We start from the raw sequence: 17,920 nt of genomic DNA, 5'->3' as shown, positions 1-17,920 counted from the left end.
ACAGACACAGGAGCATCTAGACTGTAAGATTAGGCCCATGGTGAACAGAAGCACACTGCCAGAAATACAACTAAATTGGTATTACATCTCTGTACAGAATTGACATTGGAGATTTGTTGGTTGCAGGGTTCCTTCAGGTTGCAATCCTTTACTGAACTCAATGGGACTCACTTCTGAGTAGACATACATAGATTTGCAACATTGATATATTTTTCCAGATTATAAATTTGGCTAGTTTGGAGGGCACTCTGAAGAATGATTGCTTGATCAATTAAAACATCCTCACAAAAATTCAGCAGCACTTCAGTACATATTTATCTGAACATACACATGTGATTTTAGCCTAGTACACAGATTGTCACGAAGCAATTTTCGCTCCTTCGACTTCTGTGTGCTATTTTCGTTATGTGCACACTTTATCCTAGTACAGTGGTACCTCTGGTTAAGTACTTAATTCGTTCCGGAGGTCCGTTCTTAACCTGAAACTGTTCTTAACCTGAAGCACCACTTTAGCTAACGGGGCTTCCCGCTGCTGCCGCTGCCCGATTTCTGTTCTCATCCTGAAGCAAAGTTCTTAACCCGAGGTACTATTTCTGGGTTAGCAGAGTCTGTAACCTGAAGTGTATGTAACTTGAAGCATATGTAACCCCGGGTACCACTGTACATGCATTTTTTGCAGACATTACTTGGCTGTGTACATTCTCTGCAATATTCAGGGAGGTGCAAATGTCAAAGAGTGGTTGTTTTTTCGGTTTGCCTATTGCTTCAGAATGCGTGAATTAGGTCAGCTCACTGTTAAGTGTGAACTAAATAAATATTATCCCCTATCCCTATGAAAGACATGCTAACCACATATCCAGGGTCAACTGTAGCCAGCTGGAAACCTGTCAGACCCACAGAACAACAGGAGCCTAAAGCTGACTTGAGAGAGTAAGTGCCTAAGTAGCACCAACTTTGCATGACTGAACATGTGGCTGGGGCTACAGCAGCGTCCCACAACTGTAAAATCCTGATCCTCAAATTTGGAGCAGGGAATATTGGGAAGGGGACACATAGCACATCCCTTTCCTAGAGCCACCACCCCCTTCCTGCAAAAAGCCTTAGAACTGGCCATCTCTCTCCCTACACTTTTGCCACATATTAAGTTTCTTCGACAGTAGCCACAGGAAGAAGCAGCAAATATACATGAAGCAATCTAAATTATACGTTCAGAGCCAGAGATCTTGCCAGAGGGTTGTCCTTTTTTAGCTTAAACAGAAACCTAGATGGCTGGCTGCGAGGAAATTGCATAGTGCGTTCTCCTTAGCAGCTTCTCTCTGTTCTTCAATTGTTACCCCCACCCCGCCAAAAAAACACAACTCTAAAAATCAGCCTTGGGGAACAAGAGAAGCCTGTCTCTTTGAATCCACGTTCCATCCCCTTTCCTGTCTTTCTGGATTAGACATTTGTCTTCAAAGCAGCCTCCACCTTTTTCTCCTAACTTCATATCTCCCATAACATCTGAAAGGAACACAGCACTGGAATGGAATCTGAGCAGCAGCTATAGAACTGTTACTGGTGCTGCATTTTATTTTCCTTACATCAGCCGACACCCTGCAAGTTTCTCCTCATCGCCAAAGGAATCTTCGTTGGGTTTAGATCACAACCCCTCCAATCCAGGTATGTTCAGGTAGGGCAAGAATGCCTCCTACCCTATCCTGAGGTTAGGACAGCTGCAGTTCTATAAAACTGTGGAACAAAGGGGGGAGAAATGGAGATTCAGGCAGTGACAGGTGTTACAAATAATGGCAGTGTATTTTAGTGGTTTTGAGTGTAAGCTACCCATCAGGAACTCTTGACTTCAGATCTTACCTCTGCTTCAAACTCATTACACGACTGTAGGCAGACCACTCTCTCTTAGCCTAACACCCACCCAGCCCACTTGCGGTCAGCGGATAACAATAATAATCAACTTTACATGGTTGCTATTGTTTTTACAAAATAATGTATGTGCTCTGAACACCCGGAAGAGCTATATAAATGCTAATGTGTTGTTACTTAAATTACTGGAACATATTTTGCAAGGGATTAAGACGTTAGATTTTATATATAGTAGTAGGAAACAAAACGAAAAGAATCCTTTTTTATTTTTGAGTCCTCCCACAAAGAGTTCTATACTGTATTCTATAAAAAGAAATAAAGGAATATGACTAATATTCTTTGAAGTGCTTAAGACAATCTTCAGCTAGTGTTACTCAAGTCCTATCTGCTTTGTATGGAGAACATCGTTTTTGAATTGCTGCCACCAAATCATAGCAGATTTGCTACTGAAATTAGCAGGATATCTGTGCAAATATCAAGAGAGGGACTCAAGATAAGGCATGCTTTCAGATAGATGCTTATTGTGCAAATGGTGATCCTCATGTACACACCAAAATGCCTGTACAGTGGTACCTCGGGTTACATACGCTTCAGGTTACAGACTCCGCTAACCCAGAAATAGTACCTCGGGTTAAGAACTTTACTTCAGGATGAGAACATAAATTGTGCTCTGGCGGCGCGGCAGCAGCGGGAGGCCCCATTAGCTAAAGTGGTGCTTCAGGTTAAGAACGGCTTCAGGTTAAGAACGGACCTCCGGAACGAATTAAGTACTTAACCAGAGGTACCACTGTATCTGGATTTTAAGCTGGATTTACCCTTTCCAGAGGGAATTTGATAAGTAAAAAAAACCAAAAACACCAACCCATCTGCAAATTAAGCCCGTCTGCAATTATCCCAAGTACATGTAAAATAAATTGCCATTGTGTACAGTATCTGAATACATTTGAGTTTCAGAAATGTACGTTCAAACATCTGCTTGGCTACCAAATTCACAGGGTGGCTACTGTTACTATATAGATTTTTTTTCTCCCTTCCCTTTCTTCAGGGTTGCTCAAGGCCCCTCTTCAATTTCGCCCTCACAATAAAACCTGTGAGACATGCTAATGTGGGAGGTGGCAAATCGCCCAGGGTCACACAGTGTATTTTGACCTTGACTAAGCAATTGTGGCCCAGTTCAAATGCAGCAATATCGGACTAATGAATCATAATTTATTAGACCAAGAGGGAACATTGTGACCTGTGCTTGCTTCACTCATGCACCATAATAGAACAGTTCTGTGGTTTGCTGAACCACACAGAGGAATTCAACGTAGCACTAAGCAGACTGCTCTGTCAGCGCAAGCATTTCTGGTTTTGCCTCCAAGTTTATCAGTTTGGACATAACAGGTAAATATGGCTTAATAGCTCACAACTGGCCGATTGTTCAGTTGGTAGAGCATGAGACTCTTAATCTCAGGGTCATGCGTTTCAGAGGCGTGGCGGGTGGCAGGAGGGCCATGGCCCTGGGCACCGAATTCGTAGGGGGCAATCAAGTGCCCCCAGGACAGGCTCCCTCATTGAGGCCAGAACTGCGGCAAGGAAGCCAGCATGCCTGCCCGCCAGCATGGCCCCCCCCCACCCTGGGCTCCAGCAACCCACGCTACACCACTGGTGGGTTGGGGCCCCATGGTGGGCAAAAGATTCCTGTATTGGACTAAATGACCTTTTCAACACGGCAACTCTATGATTCTGTGACTGTATAACAGAAGTGCTGAAGCCAGGTGCACAAAGGGAGGGGTGCGCAGACACAAAGCCCATTATCAGTCTCTTAGAGTGACTGTTGCGGGGGTGAGAGGTGATTTTGTATGTAAAAATTAATGCTAATAGTACCCCAGCTAAAGGATACTAAGGCTAGATCTAAAAAAGGTAAAGGTAAAGGGACCCCTGATGATTAGGTCCAGTCGTGACCGACTCTGGGGTTGCGCCGCTCATCTCGCTTTATTGGCCGAGGGAGCCAATACAGCTGCCGGGTCATGTGGCCAGCATGACTAAGCCACTTCTGGCGAACCAGAGCAGCGCACAGAAACACTGTTTACCTTCCCACCGGAGCGGTACCTATTTATCTACTTGCACTTTGACATGCTTTCGAACAGCTAGGTTGGCAGGAGCTGGGACCAAGCAACGGGAGCTCACCCCGTCACGGGGATTCAAACCTAGGCTCTGTGGTTTAACCCACAGCGCCACCCATGTCCCAGGCTAGATCTACACAGCTATAAAAAAAAGTTCTGAAAATGCGCTGCAAAAAAAGTTATAAATGAAAATATCATTGAGTTGTGATCAATGGGGAAAGGAAATTCACACAGTTGACATTTTCAGTTTGAGGCTGCAATCCCATTAACATTTACCAGGGGAGAAGCCGCACTGTACTCAGTGAAACAAACTTCTGCGGAGAAGACACATAAATAAGTTTGCACTGTAACCGGTGTAGGAAAGAAGATGGCAGATTGTTTGCTGGAGTCAATCAGGAGAGAGCCACAAGAAATTGATTCAAATTGTGGGGATGTTTATACCTGAAAGCACTGTATAAATACCTGCAGGTTGTGTGCTTATTTGTTCTAGATACCTTTATCCCATTTTTTCTTCCACTAGAGGGAACTCAATGCATCTAAAAGCATAGAAGTACAAAGGGAAGAGGCAGCAAAGAGTTTGACTAGCCGAATAAATACAAAAAAGCTTAAGGAAAGGCTGGAATAGCCCCAAGCTAGGTTGATTCAAATATGGATCACACAGCTGTTATCATCTGCTGCTCTTTGGCCCATTTCCCTTTTAATGGGCATGAAAATATTTGTCCACCATGCAGGGATAATTGCATTTAATCATTAATGTGCATACGCTGTGGCATAGCTGTCAACTTACAGATTTGAAAATAAGGGACCAGCAGCCTCAAAAATAAGGGATCAGCAGCCAAAATAAGGGATCAACAATTACTTTGATAAAATACATATTTTGTTGCGTGCAAATGGCTTTAGATACCTATTAGGCCCATAAATTACCATATAGCATATATTCAACACAAAAAAAGCAACAATTTGATGTTGACAAAGGACAGCTGGACATAGAAGGGCCCCATTACCTTCAGTAGCTTATTTAAGGGACATCATCAATAAGGGACAGCAGCGGGACATGGCGCTGGGATAAGTGACTGTCCCGCCAAATAAGGGACACTTGACAGCTATGCGCTGTGAAGTTATGATGTCAGATGTAGGGACAGGGGAGGAATTTGGTTCAGTTCACTTGAAAGCAAAGCTCCTGAATTTGTTCTTTCCAAAACAACATGAGAACTGAAACCCAGACATCCTTCGAAATTCAAACTTTTCTGAATTTTGCCATGCAGTTCTGTGGCCAAGCAATGTGTACAAAAATGCACATACGGCAACAAAGTGGACATAAAACATTATTCAACATAAAAAATTGCATTCTATTCAAGGAAAATATTTGGCAAAAATATTGTTTTTATATAGTACAAGCTGAGCACTGGTTAGAGGTTTTTGGAATATTAAGCAGTTTAGAAATAAATGATAAATATATTAGGCAAAACTGCATACAGTGGGAGAGATTTGCTGGAAGGTGCTGGTTGCATTTCAGTATGACTTCCTGATATAAGATTGTGGAAAACTAATTGGGAAAATTGAGAGAAACCAAAACTGCTCATCTGTAGCCTGATGTCAGTGAATAGCTGAAATGAGACAGGGTGCAATGGAACTAATTAGGAACTGGGCTTTTCCCAATCAAACTTCTTGAATATTCCAAACTCCTCTTGTGCACTGCCCTAATTGCAGAGACTCCCTTTTTCCATATTTTTCAGAGGCTAACAACTTTTCTCAGTGATGACACTGACTATGGAATAGACTTCCCGAGTAAAGCCTGGCAGGCTACTGTATTACTTAGATGTGCTTTTAATTCCCTTTGGAAAAATGCACTAAGGCCTCGGAGTCTAATTTAGTTTTATAGGAGTCTATTTGAGTGGTTTAGATCTTTCTTTCTCTTCACCCTTGCTTCATACATATGACCCACAATTTAAATGTTTCTTTAAGTGCAGTCACTTTATTGTACAAGCATGTTGTGTGCTATATTTAATTAAATTGCTTTTAGTAACACAATATGTGAACCTCACTAGGGTATTATTAATTTTTGGTTAATTTATTTATGATAAATTTGGAGGCCTTTCAGATATTATATGGTAATAATATAATAATTATTATTATTATTTATACCCCACCCATCTAGCTGGGTTTCCCCAGCCACTCTGGGTGGCTCCCAATAGAATATTGAAAACACAATAAAATTGAAACACAATAAAACATCAAACATCAAAAACTTCCCTAAACAGGGCTGCCTTCAGGTGTTTTCTAAAAGTCAAGTAGTTGTTTATTTCCTTGACATCTGATGGGAGGGTGTTCCACAGGGTGGGCACCACTACCGAAAAGGCCCTCTGTCTGGTTCCCTGTAACCTCACTCCTCGCGGTGAGGGAATCACCAGAAGGCCCTCAGATCTGGACCCCATTGTCCTGGCTGAACGATGGAGGTAGAGACGCTCCTTCAGGTATTCTGGGCTGAGGCCGTTTAGGGCTTTAAAGGTTAACACCAACACTTTGAATGGTGCTCAGAAATGTACTGGGAGCCAATGAAAGTCTTTCAGGACCAGTGTTTTATGGTCCCAGCGGCCACTCCCAGTCACCAGTCTAGCTGCCGCATTCTGGATTAGTTGTAGTTTCTGGGTCACTTTCAAAGGTAGCCCCACATAGAGCACATTGCAGTTGTCCAAGCGGGAGATAACTAGAGCATGCACCACTCTGGCGAGACAGTCTGTGGGCAGGTAGGATCTCAGCCTGTGTACCAGGTGGAGCTGGTAGACATGCCAGGGAGAATAAAAATGTGCAGGGGAATAAAAACAGTTGGACCCACGCCTGACTTCTGTGCATTCACCTGACCTTCTGCCCTAAGACTAAACACATACAGAAGGTCAGATGACACTACGGAATGCCACAAGACCTGGCGCAAGCCAATCTTGTCCTAAATCAAAGTTGTCCTCTAGCACTGGACTTAAGTTATTTCACCCATCTCTTGTAAACCAGCACAATGTGCCAGGCATGAGTAGCTGGCAGCTCGGGAATTATTACTGCTGCAATTCTTAATTCAATTTCCATCCCATCCTTTCCCCCGAAGGAGCCCAATAAAGCACACATAAAATAATAAACCAAGCAGCGATAAAAGAATGTGTATCGAGAAACAGCATAGCAACAAAAGTCTGTATAAATTTCCCAGTTCTGAATTTTCTTCTTCCTTATGCTGGCATTTTGAATTTCAGTTCAGAGCCGCTCCCCAAAATACAGACCTTTGCCACCCTTGTTCTCCAGCATGACATGTAGATGGGAAGGACAAACATTGCTGGCAAATAATTGCTGATGGAAGGTTCTGGGAATAATTAGGAGCAACGCTTGGTGCTTCCAGTTCCATCTACACTGAGGGTTGCAATGAGGGTGGCAACGCAAGATTCATTCAAATGCCCATCCGGCAAAACAGGATTCCGCTGAAATTGTTGAACTCGCCAGTTGCTTGGTCTTTGGTGCAGACTACATCAAAGCTAGCTGGCTGTGAGAATGAGGAAATCCTGGAAGAGGAAAAGGTGGAGGAAATGATTGCACCAACAATCTTGTTTTGATGAATCAGGGACTTGCCATTATAGAAGAGCCTTTCCAGGCCACAGGGATGCCAACTAGAATTAAATATTGGGGTGCCAATGTAAGCCCCACCCTGCATAAACACACCCTCCAACATTTCTCTGATAAAACCAGGAACGTCAATAATAATAATAATAATAATAATAATAATAATAATAATAATAATTTATACCCTGCCCATCTGGCTGAGCCTCCCCACCCATCTGATTGGGTTTCTCCAGCCACTCTGAGTGGCTCCCAACATATATAAAAACATAATAAAGCACTAAACATTAAAAAAAACCTTCCCTATACAGGGCTGCATTCAGATGTCTTCTAAAGGTTGTAGAGTTATTTATCTCATTGTGGGTGGCATAACTCCATACCCTCCCACATTTCTCCAATTAAAATAGGGATGTCCTAAGGAAAAGTGGGACATTCCAGGATCAAATTTGAAACCGGGACAGCTTCTGTAAATCCAGGGCTGTCCCTGGAAAACAGGGACACTTGGAGGGTTTGTGATCACAAGATGTGGCACACGCACGCCATCTGAATGGCAATGCCCATCAACTTGGGGGAGCCCTTAACGGTCAGGGGTCCCTTTACCTTTGCGTTTGGCTGATTGACATCCAATGCCCTTTTAAAATGTGTTGTGGAGTGGGGGATTATTGAGGGTTCTTGTTTTTGCTTTTATTATGTTTTCTGTGTTTTACATTATGCTTTTATGTTGTGGACCACCTTAAGATCTGCGGGTAAATAATTTGAATATAACAACAACAACAACAACAACAACAACAACAAGCTGCTTCCAATGGCAACTATTGCAATTGCAAAAACACTGCAAGAATGTAGCAACTAGCCATCAATAATGTATGGACAGGCCTGCTTCCAGCATATGCCTCTCTTAATTGCAATTGCCTTGCCCCGTATTCCTAGTCAGCAATTTGTATGAATTCCAAGGTATTCAGTGTTCAAATTACTATTAGCGCAGATTACAACAACTTTTTCACTAAGGTCTCTTACATCAGGCCTGCTGTCTGGAGGCAGCTGAATTGACAATTACCAAGTTTTCATCATTTGCTTAATAGCACTCATCTGCCTTTGAAGTGGGACCCCGCCTTTCAGTCTTATTAAAGTGTTTTTTCAAGCATTGCCGCTTTGATGCACCCTGTGCTCTGGCCGCCCACTCAACAGGCCCTCAGGTTGGCATGTCGATTTTCAACTACAGTTTTCTGCAGGTCTTGATCTCCTTCCACAGGCAGGGCCTGTAAGACAGAGCTATTCCACCTGGCCTTCAATTTGAATTAGCCTGATCTTCTATTCCCTTTTCCCTTTCCTCTTCTATGAAGAAACCCTTTCTTGGAACCACACATTTAAATTCCTCCCTGGTCTCCTTGCTGGCCCTAGTAGGACCAACTTGGCCAGTTAGCCCTGGTGATCATTTGATGCCTACTGACTGGGTCCCCCCCCCCAAAAAAAGGCTCCTGAATTTTATTGATATTGATGATTCATTTTATGTTGTTTTATGCTGTTTTTAAGTCACATTTTAATCAATGTTTTATATTTGCTTTTAGCCGCCCTGAGCCCGGTTTTTAAACCAGGAAGGGCAGGGTATAAATAAAAAATTATTATTATTATTATTTATTATTCTGTTATTCATTCTGTCTGTTCCCAGTTTATATACTTCAAAGACGCTGGAACTTTCATCCATTTTCACAATCACTACAACTACTAGTAATCTTTGTTTTAACATTGGTGTGTGTATATGCTGAAAGAAGGAGGCTTTAAAAAACAACCCCCTTCCTCATTTTTTACTTTTACATGAGTTGCTGCTGGCACAGTATTCAAGGTGTCCCTTTAAATTTGTCCTTGGCACTTTGGTCTGAACCTCTGCTTCCCATACTGTGCTTTCTTCTTTTTTTCCAATCTAATAAAGCCCTTGATTAGTTGCATCAGATGTGCTTGAGACAACACCCAGTGTTTAGGGGGTACTCAGGGGTACTCAGTACCAGCACCTATTTTTGTTGTTGTTAAAAAGTGTGGCACTTACTGTGACAACTTCCTGGTGAGTACTGGAACCTATTTTTCTAGAAAGAAAAACACTGACAACACCTGTTGTATTTGTGCTGTTGTGAGGGGTTCTATTCAGGGGGTAAAATAATACCATATTTATGTGAACTGAATGCACCATCAAATCTAATGCGCACCTCAATTTTCAAAACACTGAAACCAAAAATGTATTTGCTGGCAAATGTAAATGTGTCATCAAATCTAATGCGCACTCTAGTTTTATGAAGTAATTTGGCCAAAAAAGGTATGCGTTACATTTGAGAAAATGCAGTAGTTAGACTGGAGAAGCCAGTATAAGTTGCAATTTCAGCTGAATTTGGGGAAACCACTTGAAGCATCTATTGTGTTGAGCTATTTCAATTGCTTTTGTTCCGATTTGCTCATTGCCAACAGCTGGAAGTCTGCAAATTTTGATAACAAACCTGATTTGAAATGGGGGTTGAATAATTTTGATTGCAACTCTGTGTGTAAATAAACCATATGTCATAAAGTTACCACAGTCTCTGCTGTGCCTCATTTTCAAAGGAAACACAAATCCTGGAACCCCTGGAATTTCACACCGCTCAAGAGATTAGGGTGGCGTGGAACACTATATTTCTGTTGCTCCGTGTGGGTCATTTTTGTTTTTTTAACAATAGCTTCTTTTTGTTTATATTTGACTAATTACATTTTGTTTACATTTCAGTTTTCTGTAATGACTAGTCAGGATTTACCTTTCCAATATGATGTTGGAAGAAGAAGCACTTACACAGGGCGTGGCCAAGATGTGCAAGTTGATAACATCAAAGCATATGTTTGCCAACCTTCTTCCAACACGGACAAAGCTGTGATTGTGATTCACGACATATATGGATGGCAGTTCCCAGATACCAGATACGTTGCTGATATGGTCGCAGCTAAAGGATACATGTGAGCAATTGGTTCTTTTTAACCTTCCTCAAACTCTATGTTATGGTTGCAAGGCCAGAAATTTGACCTGGATTGTGATTTTCACACAGAAAAGTTATCCGTCACCTCTTGTCTGAATGTCTTCCTGAAAGGCATTAGTCTCATTAAAAAAGTACATTAAGAAATATTACCTGAAATGTGGGCACTTAATGCATTGTTTTCACAACAGATCTGGAAATAAAATGGCTTACAAATAAAGAATTTGATGGGTTGTGATAGGAATTTTGAGGTCTTGATATATGGTAAAGTTCATAAGTATATCAACCAAGCACGTACATCGATCAGCACAGGAAGACCGACCTGAAACCATTTTGATTCCTAAACTGAGCAAATGTTTTCTCTGCAAGGTCAAAGTGGGAAACCTCCCCAATGTCTCTTTCCTCAAAAATACTGTCTTAAGGGCACATTTAAGATATGAATAGGGTGTGAGCCTGTGACCTGGCCCAGGAACTAATTATTTATAATTACAAAAGACTGGCCAGGCTTCCCAGGCAATCCAATCAAGTAACCTGCCAGACAGGAGATAAACAATGACAGGAGAAAAACAACATTCAAATTTCTGTTTTAGACCGCCTTTTCTGTGATGTATGTATGATGTATGGAGGGGTGGTCTTGAGCTCCAGGGCAGGGAATTTAAAATGTCTATATAAGGCCTTGCGCGCCATTGTTCAGGGTTCCTTCTCCCTCCTGCGATGTGGCGAGTGAGGACCCTGTTGCAACAGATCAGTAAAGATCAGGCTTACTAGCTGCTTTGCTTCTCAATATTCTCTGGTTGGCCTCTGTTATTTTCTCCTACCAATAGGGAACCTATGTAAGGACTCTATATGGGCTCTTGGGTACCCCATAAGGGAAAAGGGCAGGTTTTTGTTTACAACAGGGTTTAGCAGGGTTTTTCATAGCGGTGCTGCATAATCCTGTCCCTTCCTCAGAGAAAGTGAGTTCCAGTCGGTGGTGAAGCTGGGCTTTGCTGGGGGCCTTGACCAGCAAAGGTCCACTTCAAACACCACCACAACACTGTTTTCACCTAGCACAGGGTATGCAAAAAGTTCAAAGATACGGTGTTATGTACTGAGTTGAATAGGATCCAAAATGCAGCAGTCTGATTGGTCCTAGAACCATAGGATCCAAAATGCAGCAGTCTGATTGGTCCTAGAACAATGCAGCAGTATGATTGGTCTGCAGGAGCCACCCAATCCAGCTCCAGATGGAAGTGAATCCACAATCTGATTGGCCTACAGGAGAATTCTGGAATTAGCCAATCACATGCAGCCCATTGTGTAAATAATGTATATAAAGCAGATACTTTGGGAAAACTTTCATTCCTCCTCACCACTATGAGCTGAATAAAGAGCATGAAATCCACTCTCGACTCTGAGTATATTTCAGATACTGTGAGGGAGCTCTCTGCTTATATGCTCTTCTGGGTGAAGGGGTCCAACTGGGGATGTTTCCCCCAATAACTACTAGACTACTAATATCCATGCTAAACATATAGCAAAGCACTGAGTTAGCTGCAGAGTCTAGATATGAAGGGTTTAGCAACAGATGAATCGAAGGGTGACTCATGAGGGCCTTATCAACAGGACCCTCATTTTTTTGGCATTCGGCAAGTTTCACAACTTGTTTTTATGTGCAATGGAGCAACATGTGACACATCTTCTCAGCTTAGAAGTGCAAATCTGTTAATTGATACAGATGGTGTGGTGTCATATTAAAGAATGTAAAATTTTCGTTCATACAGTGGAACCTCAGTTGTCAGATGCTTCGGAAGCCGAACAATTCGGAACCCGAATGCCGACAACCCGGAAGTGAATGCTTTCCGTTTTCGAACGCGCCTCGGAAGTCAAACAGTATTTTTGCCCATCACTTGGGACACTCCCTAGACCAGACACCCTCCCTAGGCCAAAAACTTTCTGCCCTGTCTTTTCATTGAGTCCTTTTGCCTTGCTGGAATGTGTCATTGAACTGTGACACTGCCTCTTCCTTTCCTGGATATGGAACTGTTGCAAGTGCAAGTCACACACCAATTGTGTAATGATCTAGAATAAGAATTTGAAGCACAAACACTCTAGATTTAAACAACTTAATGAAAATAAATGCCTTTAATATGTGAACTGCTGTACATTGGATGAATGTTGGCTGGATGCCACAATGATCTGCGGTGGTGTCGATGAAAATGATTTCATTATCGCCAATCACAGCACACAGGGAGGGAGTTTTTGCAAAGATTGTCACTGGGGAGATAAGGGTAAAACTTTCCTGCATGCTGCAATCTCTATGCGCAGACTTAAAATGACATATTTTTTCAAAAGGCTGAACAGGTTATGGGTAACATCTGTCTGCTATTCCATACAGAACCATATGCCCAGATTTCTTCCTGGGAAAAGAACCATGGAAAACTACTGATCGTTGGCAGAATTTTGCGGACTGGTTAAAGCACCGAGATCCCACGAAGGTGGACAAGTAAGACTAATATTTATTCCAAAGCTATAACTAATCGATGTAGCTAAGGGGACAACATAAGGTTAATTCAGCATCGACAGGAGAATTGAATTTTGGGAGGGGCATTGACATACCCTCCAACATTTCTCCGATGAAAATAGGGACGTCCCATTCCAGAATGATAATTTACCTATTAATACCCCACACATCTTACTGGGTTGCCCCAGCCACTCTGGGCAGCTTCCAGCATATATAAAAGCACAATAAAACATTAAAAAAACTTCCCTATACAGGATTGCCTTCAGACAACTCAGGAGTCGGATAACGCCATACCCTCTAATATTTCTCCAATGAAAATAGGGACATTCTAAGGAAAAGTGGGAAATTCCAGGATCAAATCAGAAACTTGGAAGGCTTCTCTAAACCAGGGACATCCCTTGGAGGGTCTGTATTGATTGAGCTATGCAATATGATCCTAAGCATACTTATTCAGAAGCCAATCCTGTTGAGATCAATGGAACTTACATCCAAGAAAGTCTGCATAGGATTTTAGGCTAAACAGTGGCAGACTTGAGGCTCTCAAATTTCAGCAGCACCCTGCGCGTAGCTGTAATTCGACACGCCCCACCTCTGTTATTCCTTAACAGACTTATTAACTCCCCTTCATGGTTTACACATTCTTTTGACATTCAATTTAGTATTATCAATCCTTGTCACTCTTCCATGTTCAGTTGTTCCTCTTACAAGTGTGTAAAAAATAAGGAATAGCAGCAGATATCCATTTTCATAGATAAATTAAGCATTCTTTCCTGTGTTTGTACTTCTATAAAATTCCAAATGGTGCCTCTCTTGGTCGCCAGTTGTGGGCAAGCCCACACTTTTAAAAGGGCATGTGCCATTCAAAGCAAATGGTTTCATTTAAAATCAGTTCCCATAATTTAGTGGCCCTCTGATAACCCGGCATCTTCCTGAGTGGGTCAGTGCTTTTTTAACAGCAGGTGAAGGTGGGAAAGCAAGTTTTGATAATATTGCAATTGTATGTAGATGTCTTAGTTCCCTTTTGTTCATATGTTGTAGGACAGCTGCTATTTTCATGAATTATCTTAAGGAGCAGTACAATGCAATGAAAATCGGTGTCATTGGATTTTCTTGGGGTGGAATGGCTGTACATCACTTGATGTTGACAAATCCTGATTTTCAAGCTGGGGTATCCCTCTATGGTAATGACAAACGTTTGTAAACTTGAGCAGGCTCATATGTTTTTGTGCACTGAAACATTTATAGTCTAAGTCTGTGTAAGGATGAGCTGCAGCATTCATTATGGCTATTTATTTCAGCAACATATGCTTCGTTCTCTCACTGTTCAAACAAGGGGGATAAGGATGCAATCCTATGGGCCTGCCTAACTTCTTGTGGGAGGGAGTTCCATAGGGTTCGGCTCACAACACCTTTTTTCCTTCCACATGTCTGGAGGGAAGTTCTGTTGAGTTGAGTTCCACTTTCACAGAAGTTCAGTTTAGCATCACATATGAACCAGGGTTGCTGATTTGCAACAAACAGTGATTAGTCGCTAAACACACTAACTCAATAAACTTTTTCTTTCAAGTGTGCCTCTTATCTGGGACCTCAACCATCAAACTGTAAAAATTATCCTACAAGGAAAATATAGGATTTTCCTGGCATTTGATTGCTATAGTGGCACAAATCATTACCTATAACCCTGCTAATTAAGCTGAGGGGGCATTATTGTTTTTTAACTACTGCCCTTGAGAACATGAGAAAGAACGGATGAGAGATACATACAGCTGAAGTAAATGGAAGCCTTTGTTCTCTATTGACCTTGAAGAACATATTACTTGATTTAACCTCTTTCTTTAAATATGTTTTAGGAATCATCAGAGACTCTGAAAGTAGGTATAAGTTGCTGAATCCTACCTTTTTCATGTTTGGTGGAAAAGATCACACCATTTCTTCTGATCAGGTAAGCTATTGCACAGTGAAGTCTCTGGCAGAGGGGCCAAGGCATGGTGACATTACAATAAACACAATCGTTTAGGATTTAAACAGGCTATGGCTTTATTAATCACAGGTGTCAGCAGGTTTTGGCGCAGACATCAGGTGTATATCTTGAATCAAACAACCCTTTCTACTGGTAGATTATTTGGTAAGGTTAAGGTAAAAGGCAAAGGTACCCCTGACCTTTTGGTCCAGTCGCAGATGACTCTGGGGTTACAGCGCTCATCTCGCTCTGTAGGCCGAGAACCCGGCATTTATCCACAGACAGCTTCCGGGTCATGTGGCCAGCATGACTAAGCCGCATCTGGCGAACCAGAGCAACGCATGGAAACACCGTTTACCTTCCCGCCAGAGCAGTACCTTTTTATCTCCTTGCACTTTGACGTGCTTTCAAACTGCTAGGTTGGCAGGAGCTGGGACCGAGCAACGGAAGCTCACCCCATTGCGGGGATTCGAACCACCGACTTTCTGATCGGCAAGCCCTAGGCTCTGTGGTTTAGACCACAGCACCACCCGCGTCCCCCACAGCGCCAGCCGTGTTAAGGACTGTGCATCAAATTGGAGTGACGCCTCCAAAATTACCATTTTGGGAGTGCTATGGCCCATAAGCCCCTGTCTGGGCATCTGCACAAAAGCAGCTTCCCCCAGATTCCTTTAATGGGATACCCTGATTCCTTGGAGTGGTGGGTCTGGACACCCTCACTCACCTAGACTAAGAATTCAACTCAGTGTCTTATCCACCATCAAGATGTGGCAATTGCTTCTTGGGAGAAAAGCAATGACAAACCTAGACAGCATCTTAAAAAGCAGAGACATCACCTTGCCAACAAAGGTCCGTAAAGTTAAAGCTATGGTTTTCCCAGTAGTGATGTATGGAAGTGAGAGCTCGACCATAAAGAAGGCTGATCGCCGATGAATTGATGCTTTTGAATTATGGTGCTGGAGGAGACTCTTGAGAGTCCCATGGACTGCAAGAAGATCAAACCTCTCCATTCTGAAGGAAATCAGCCCTGAGTGCTCACTGGAAGGACAGATCCTGAAGCTGAGGCTCCAATACTTTGGCCACCTCACGAGAAGAGAAGACTCCCTGGAAAAGACCCTGATGTTGGGAAAGAGAGAAGGGGACCGACAGAGGGTGAGATGGTTGGACAGTGTTCTCAAAGATACAAACATGAGTCTGACCAAACTGCGGGAGGCAGTGGAAGACAGGAGTGCCTGGAGTGCTCTGGTCCATGGGGTCACGAAGAGGCAGACACGACTAAACGACTAAACAACAGGAGGCAAAAAACAAAAAAACAAAACAAAACAAAACACTCATATAGGTTCTATTTGTCTGAAGGCAAATTCCTCCCTGGCCCTGAATATGGCGACTGAAGACTTCCATAGCAAGGTCTTATGCACGGTTACCCTCAGAAAGTGTAGTGTAACCAACATCAGCTGAGACTTAGGCTTGGGTACAGCTGGCTTTTATAGCTCTCCTGCAATTGGTTGCAACCACCCAGCCACGAGCGCAGCCAGTGGAGGAGGAAGTGGCTGTGTCAAAGCTGGAAGACTGCCCAATGCCACCACAGCTATGCTGGACCACAGCCACTGCTCCTTTCCAGCTGGCGGTTTAGCGTCCATTGTCTTCCGATTCAAACTTCCTTGATGCTTGAAATTGCCTCTTGAGTACAAGCTGCAAGTCCTCTGTAATGAGGGACAGGCAACCTGTACTTTGCTGATTTAATATTATTTTGCATCTGTTTCTGTCAAGAAGAGGCATTGCCACAAATGGAAAAGGAACCATACTGGTGTGTTAAAGGAGCAGGGCAGACAATGAAAGATTAACCATACTTGATACAGGTGGAAAAGAATAAGAGAGGGAGGCAGGCTGGCAGAAAGGCAGACAGGCAGGCAAAGACAACATTAGGTCTGCTCCAGTGAGACTGTCTCCATCTTCCACCTCTTCCACCCCATCCCTGGGCTAAGTTCGCATTTTATATTATTTGTTTTAGTATATTAAAGTTGTAAACTGCCTTGGGTGCCTTGGCATTAAAATGATGGATGTTTTTATTTTTTAAAAAATTAATAATAATAATTGCACTCTGGCATGGTAGAATTTATTATTGCTTAACTGTAGTTATGGCAACACTAGATTTAAAGAAAAACCTTGAAGGAATTCAGATTAAAAGGGAGCAAATTTGGAAGTTTTGATTCTTAACTTTTGTAGATATCTAATGAAATTGATTGTGTGTTACAGGTCACTTTGCTGGAGGAAAAACTGGCAGAATATTGTAGAGTGCCCTTTAAAGTCAAAGTCTATCCTGGACAAGAACATGGCTTTGCTCAGTTAAAGCCTGAGGACATGAAGCCTGAAAATCAGCCTTACATAGAGGAGGCAAGAATGGATATGATTGACTGGCTGAGCAGATACATTATGTTTTGAAACTTGAATAAATATATGTTGCATTATTTCCTCGCTCCCCCTGTTGTGACGTGGGGTTTGTGATTTCAGCTCTCTTGATATAACATGCTGGAGACAGTACTCTAGTAACACTTCTTTATTAAAGCAACAAGACTAAAGACTGGGGAGAGGAAAGCTACATTTATAGGGACAGGGAACTAGCAAGAAAGGATACATTTTGGAGGGAACAATATCAGGCAATCACAGTCCTGCCTTTTGGAGGGAACCAATAAGACAGAGGATCCAAATACAGCAGCTTAAATGAACCAATAGTAGCTGTACCCTCTGGAACCAAAAGGCAGTTACTTTACCCTAATGCAAATACAGACAATAATAATACAGATATAAAATCATTTGACTCAATACACAACACCCCCCCCAATGCAATTTATTTCCCCCCTCTAAAATATTTATCTATCGGAGAAAAGAGAAGATATACTTT

At 42.4% G+C, this 17,920-nt stretch overlaps 1 protein-coding gene across 2 annotated transcripts; it reads left to right on the top strand.

Annotated features, from left to right (window-relative positions):
- Positions 1-1,335: 1,335 nt before the first annotated feature.
- On the top strand, positions 1,336-17,464 carry LOC310714317 (carboxymethylenebutenolidase homolog). 2 transcript variants are annotated; one of them, XM_083519700.1, is made up of 7 exons: positions 1,337-1,659; positions 9,545-9,624; positions 10,315-10,538; positions 12,933-13,040; positions 14,097-14,239; positions 14,909-15,000; positions 17,275-17,464. In XM_083519700.1, the coding sequence occupies exons 3-7, from the start codon at positions 10,324-10,326 to the stop codon at positions 17,458-17,460; spliced, it is 744 nt and encodes a 247-aa protein (XP_083375826.1). In that variant the 5' UTR covers positions 1,337-1,659; positions 9,545-9,624; positions 10,315-10,323; the 3' UTR covers positions 17,461-17,464. The 2 variants fall into 2 exon arrangements, with proteins under 2 accessions (XP_083375827.1, XP_083375826.1); XM_083519701.1 differs by lacking the exon at positions 9,545-9,624 and having other exon boundaries at positions 1,336-1,659.
- Positions 17,465-17,920: the final 456 nt, after the last annotated feature.

Source organism: Podarcis liolepis (genome assembly GCF_965112155.1).
Source record: "Podarcis liolepis genome assembly, chromosome: 8".
NCBI lineage: Eukaryota > Metazoa > Chordata > Lepidosauria > Squamata > Lacertidae > Podarcis > Podarcis liolepis.
This window is presented reverse-complemented; position numbering and strand designations above follow the sequence as displayed.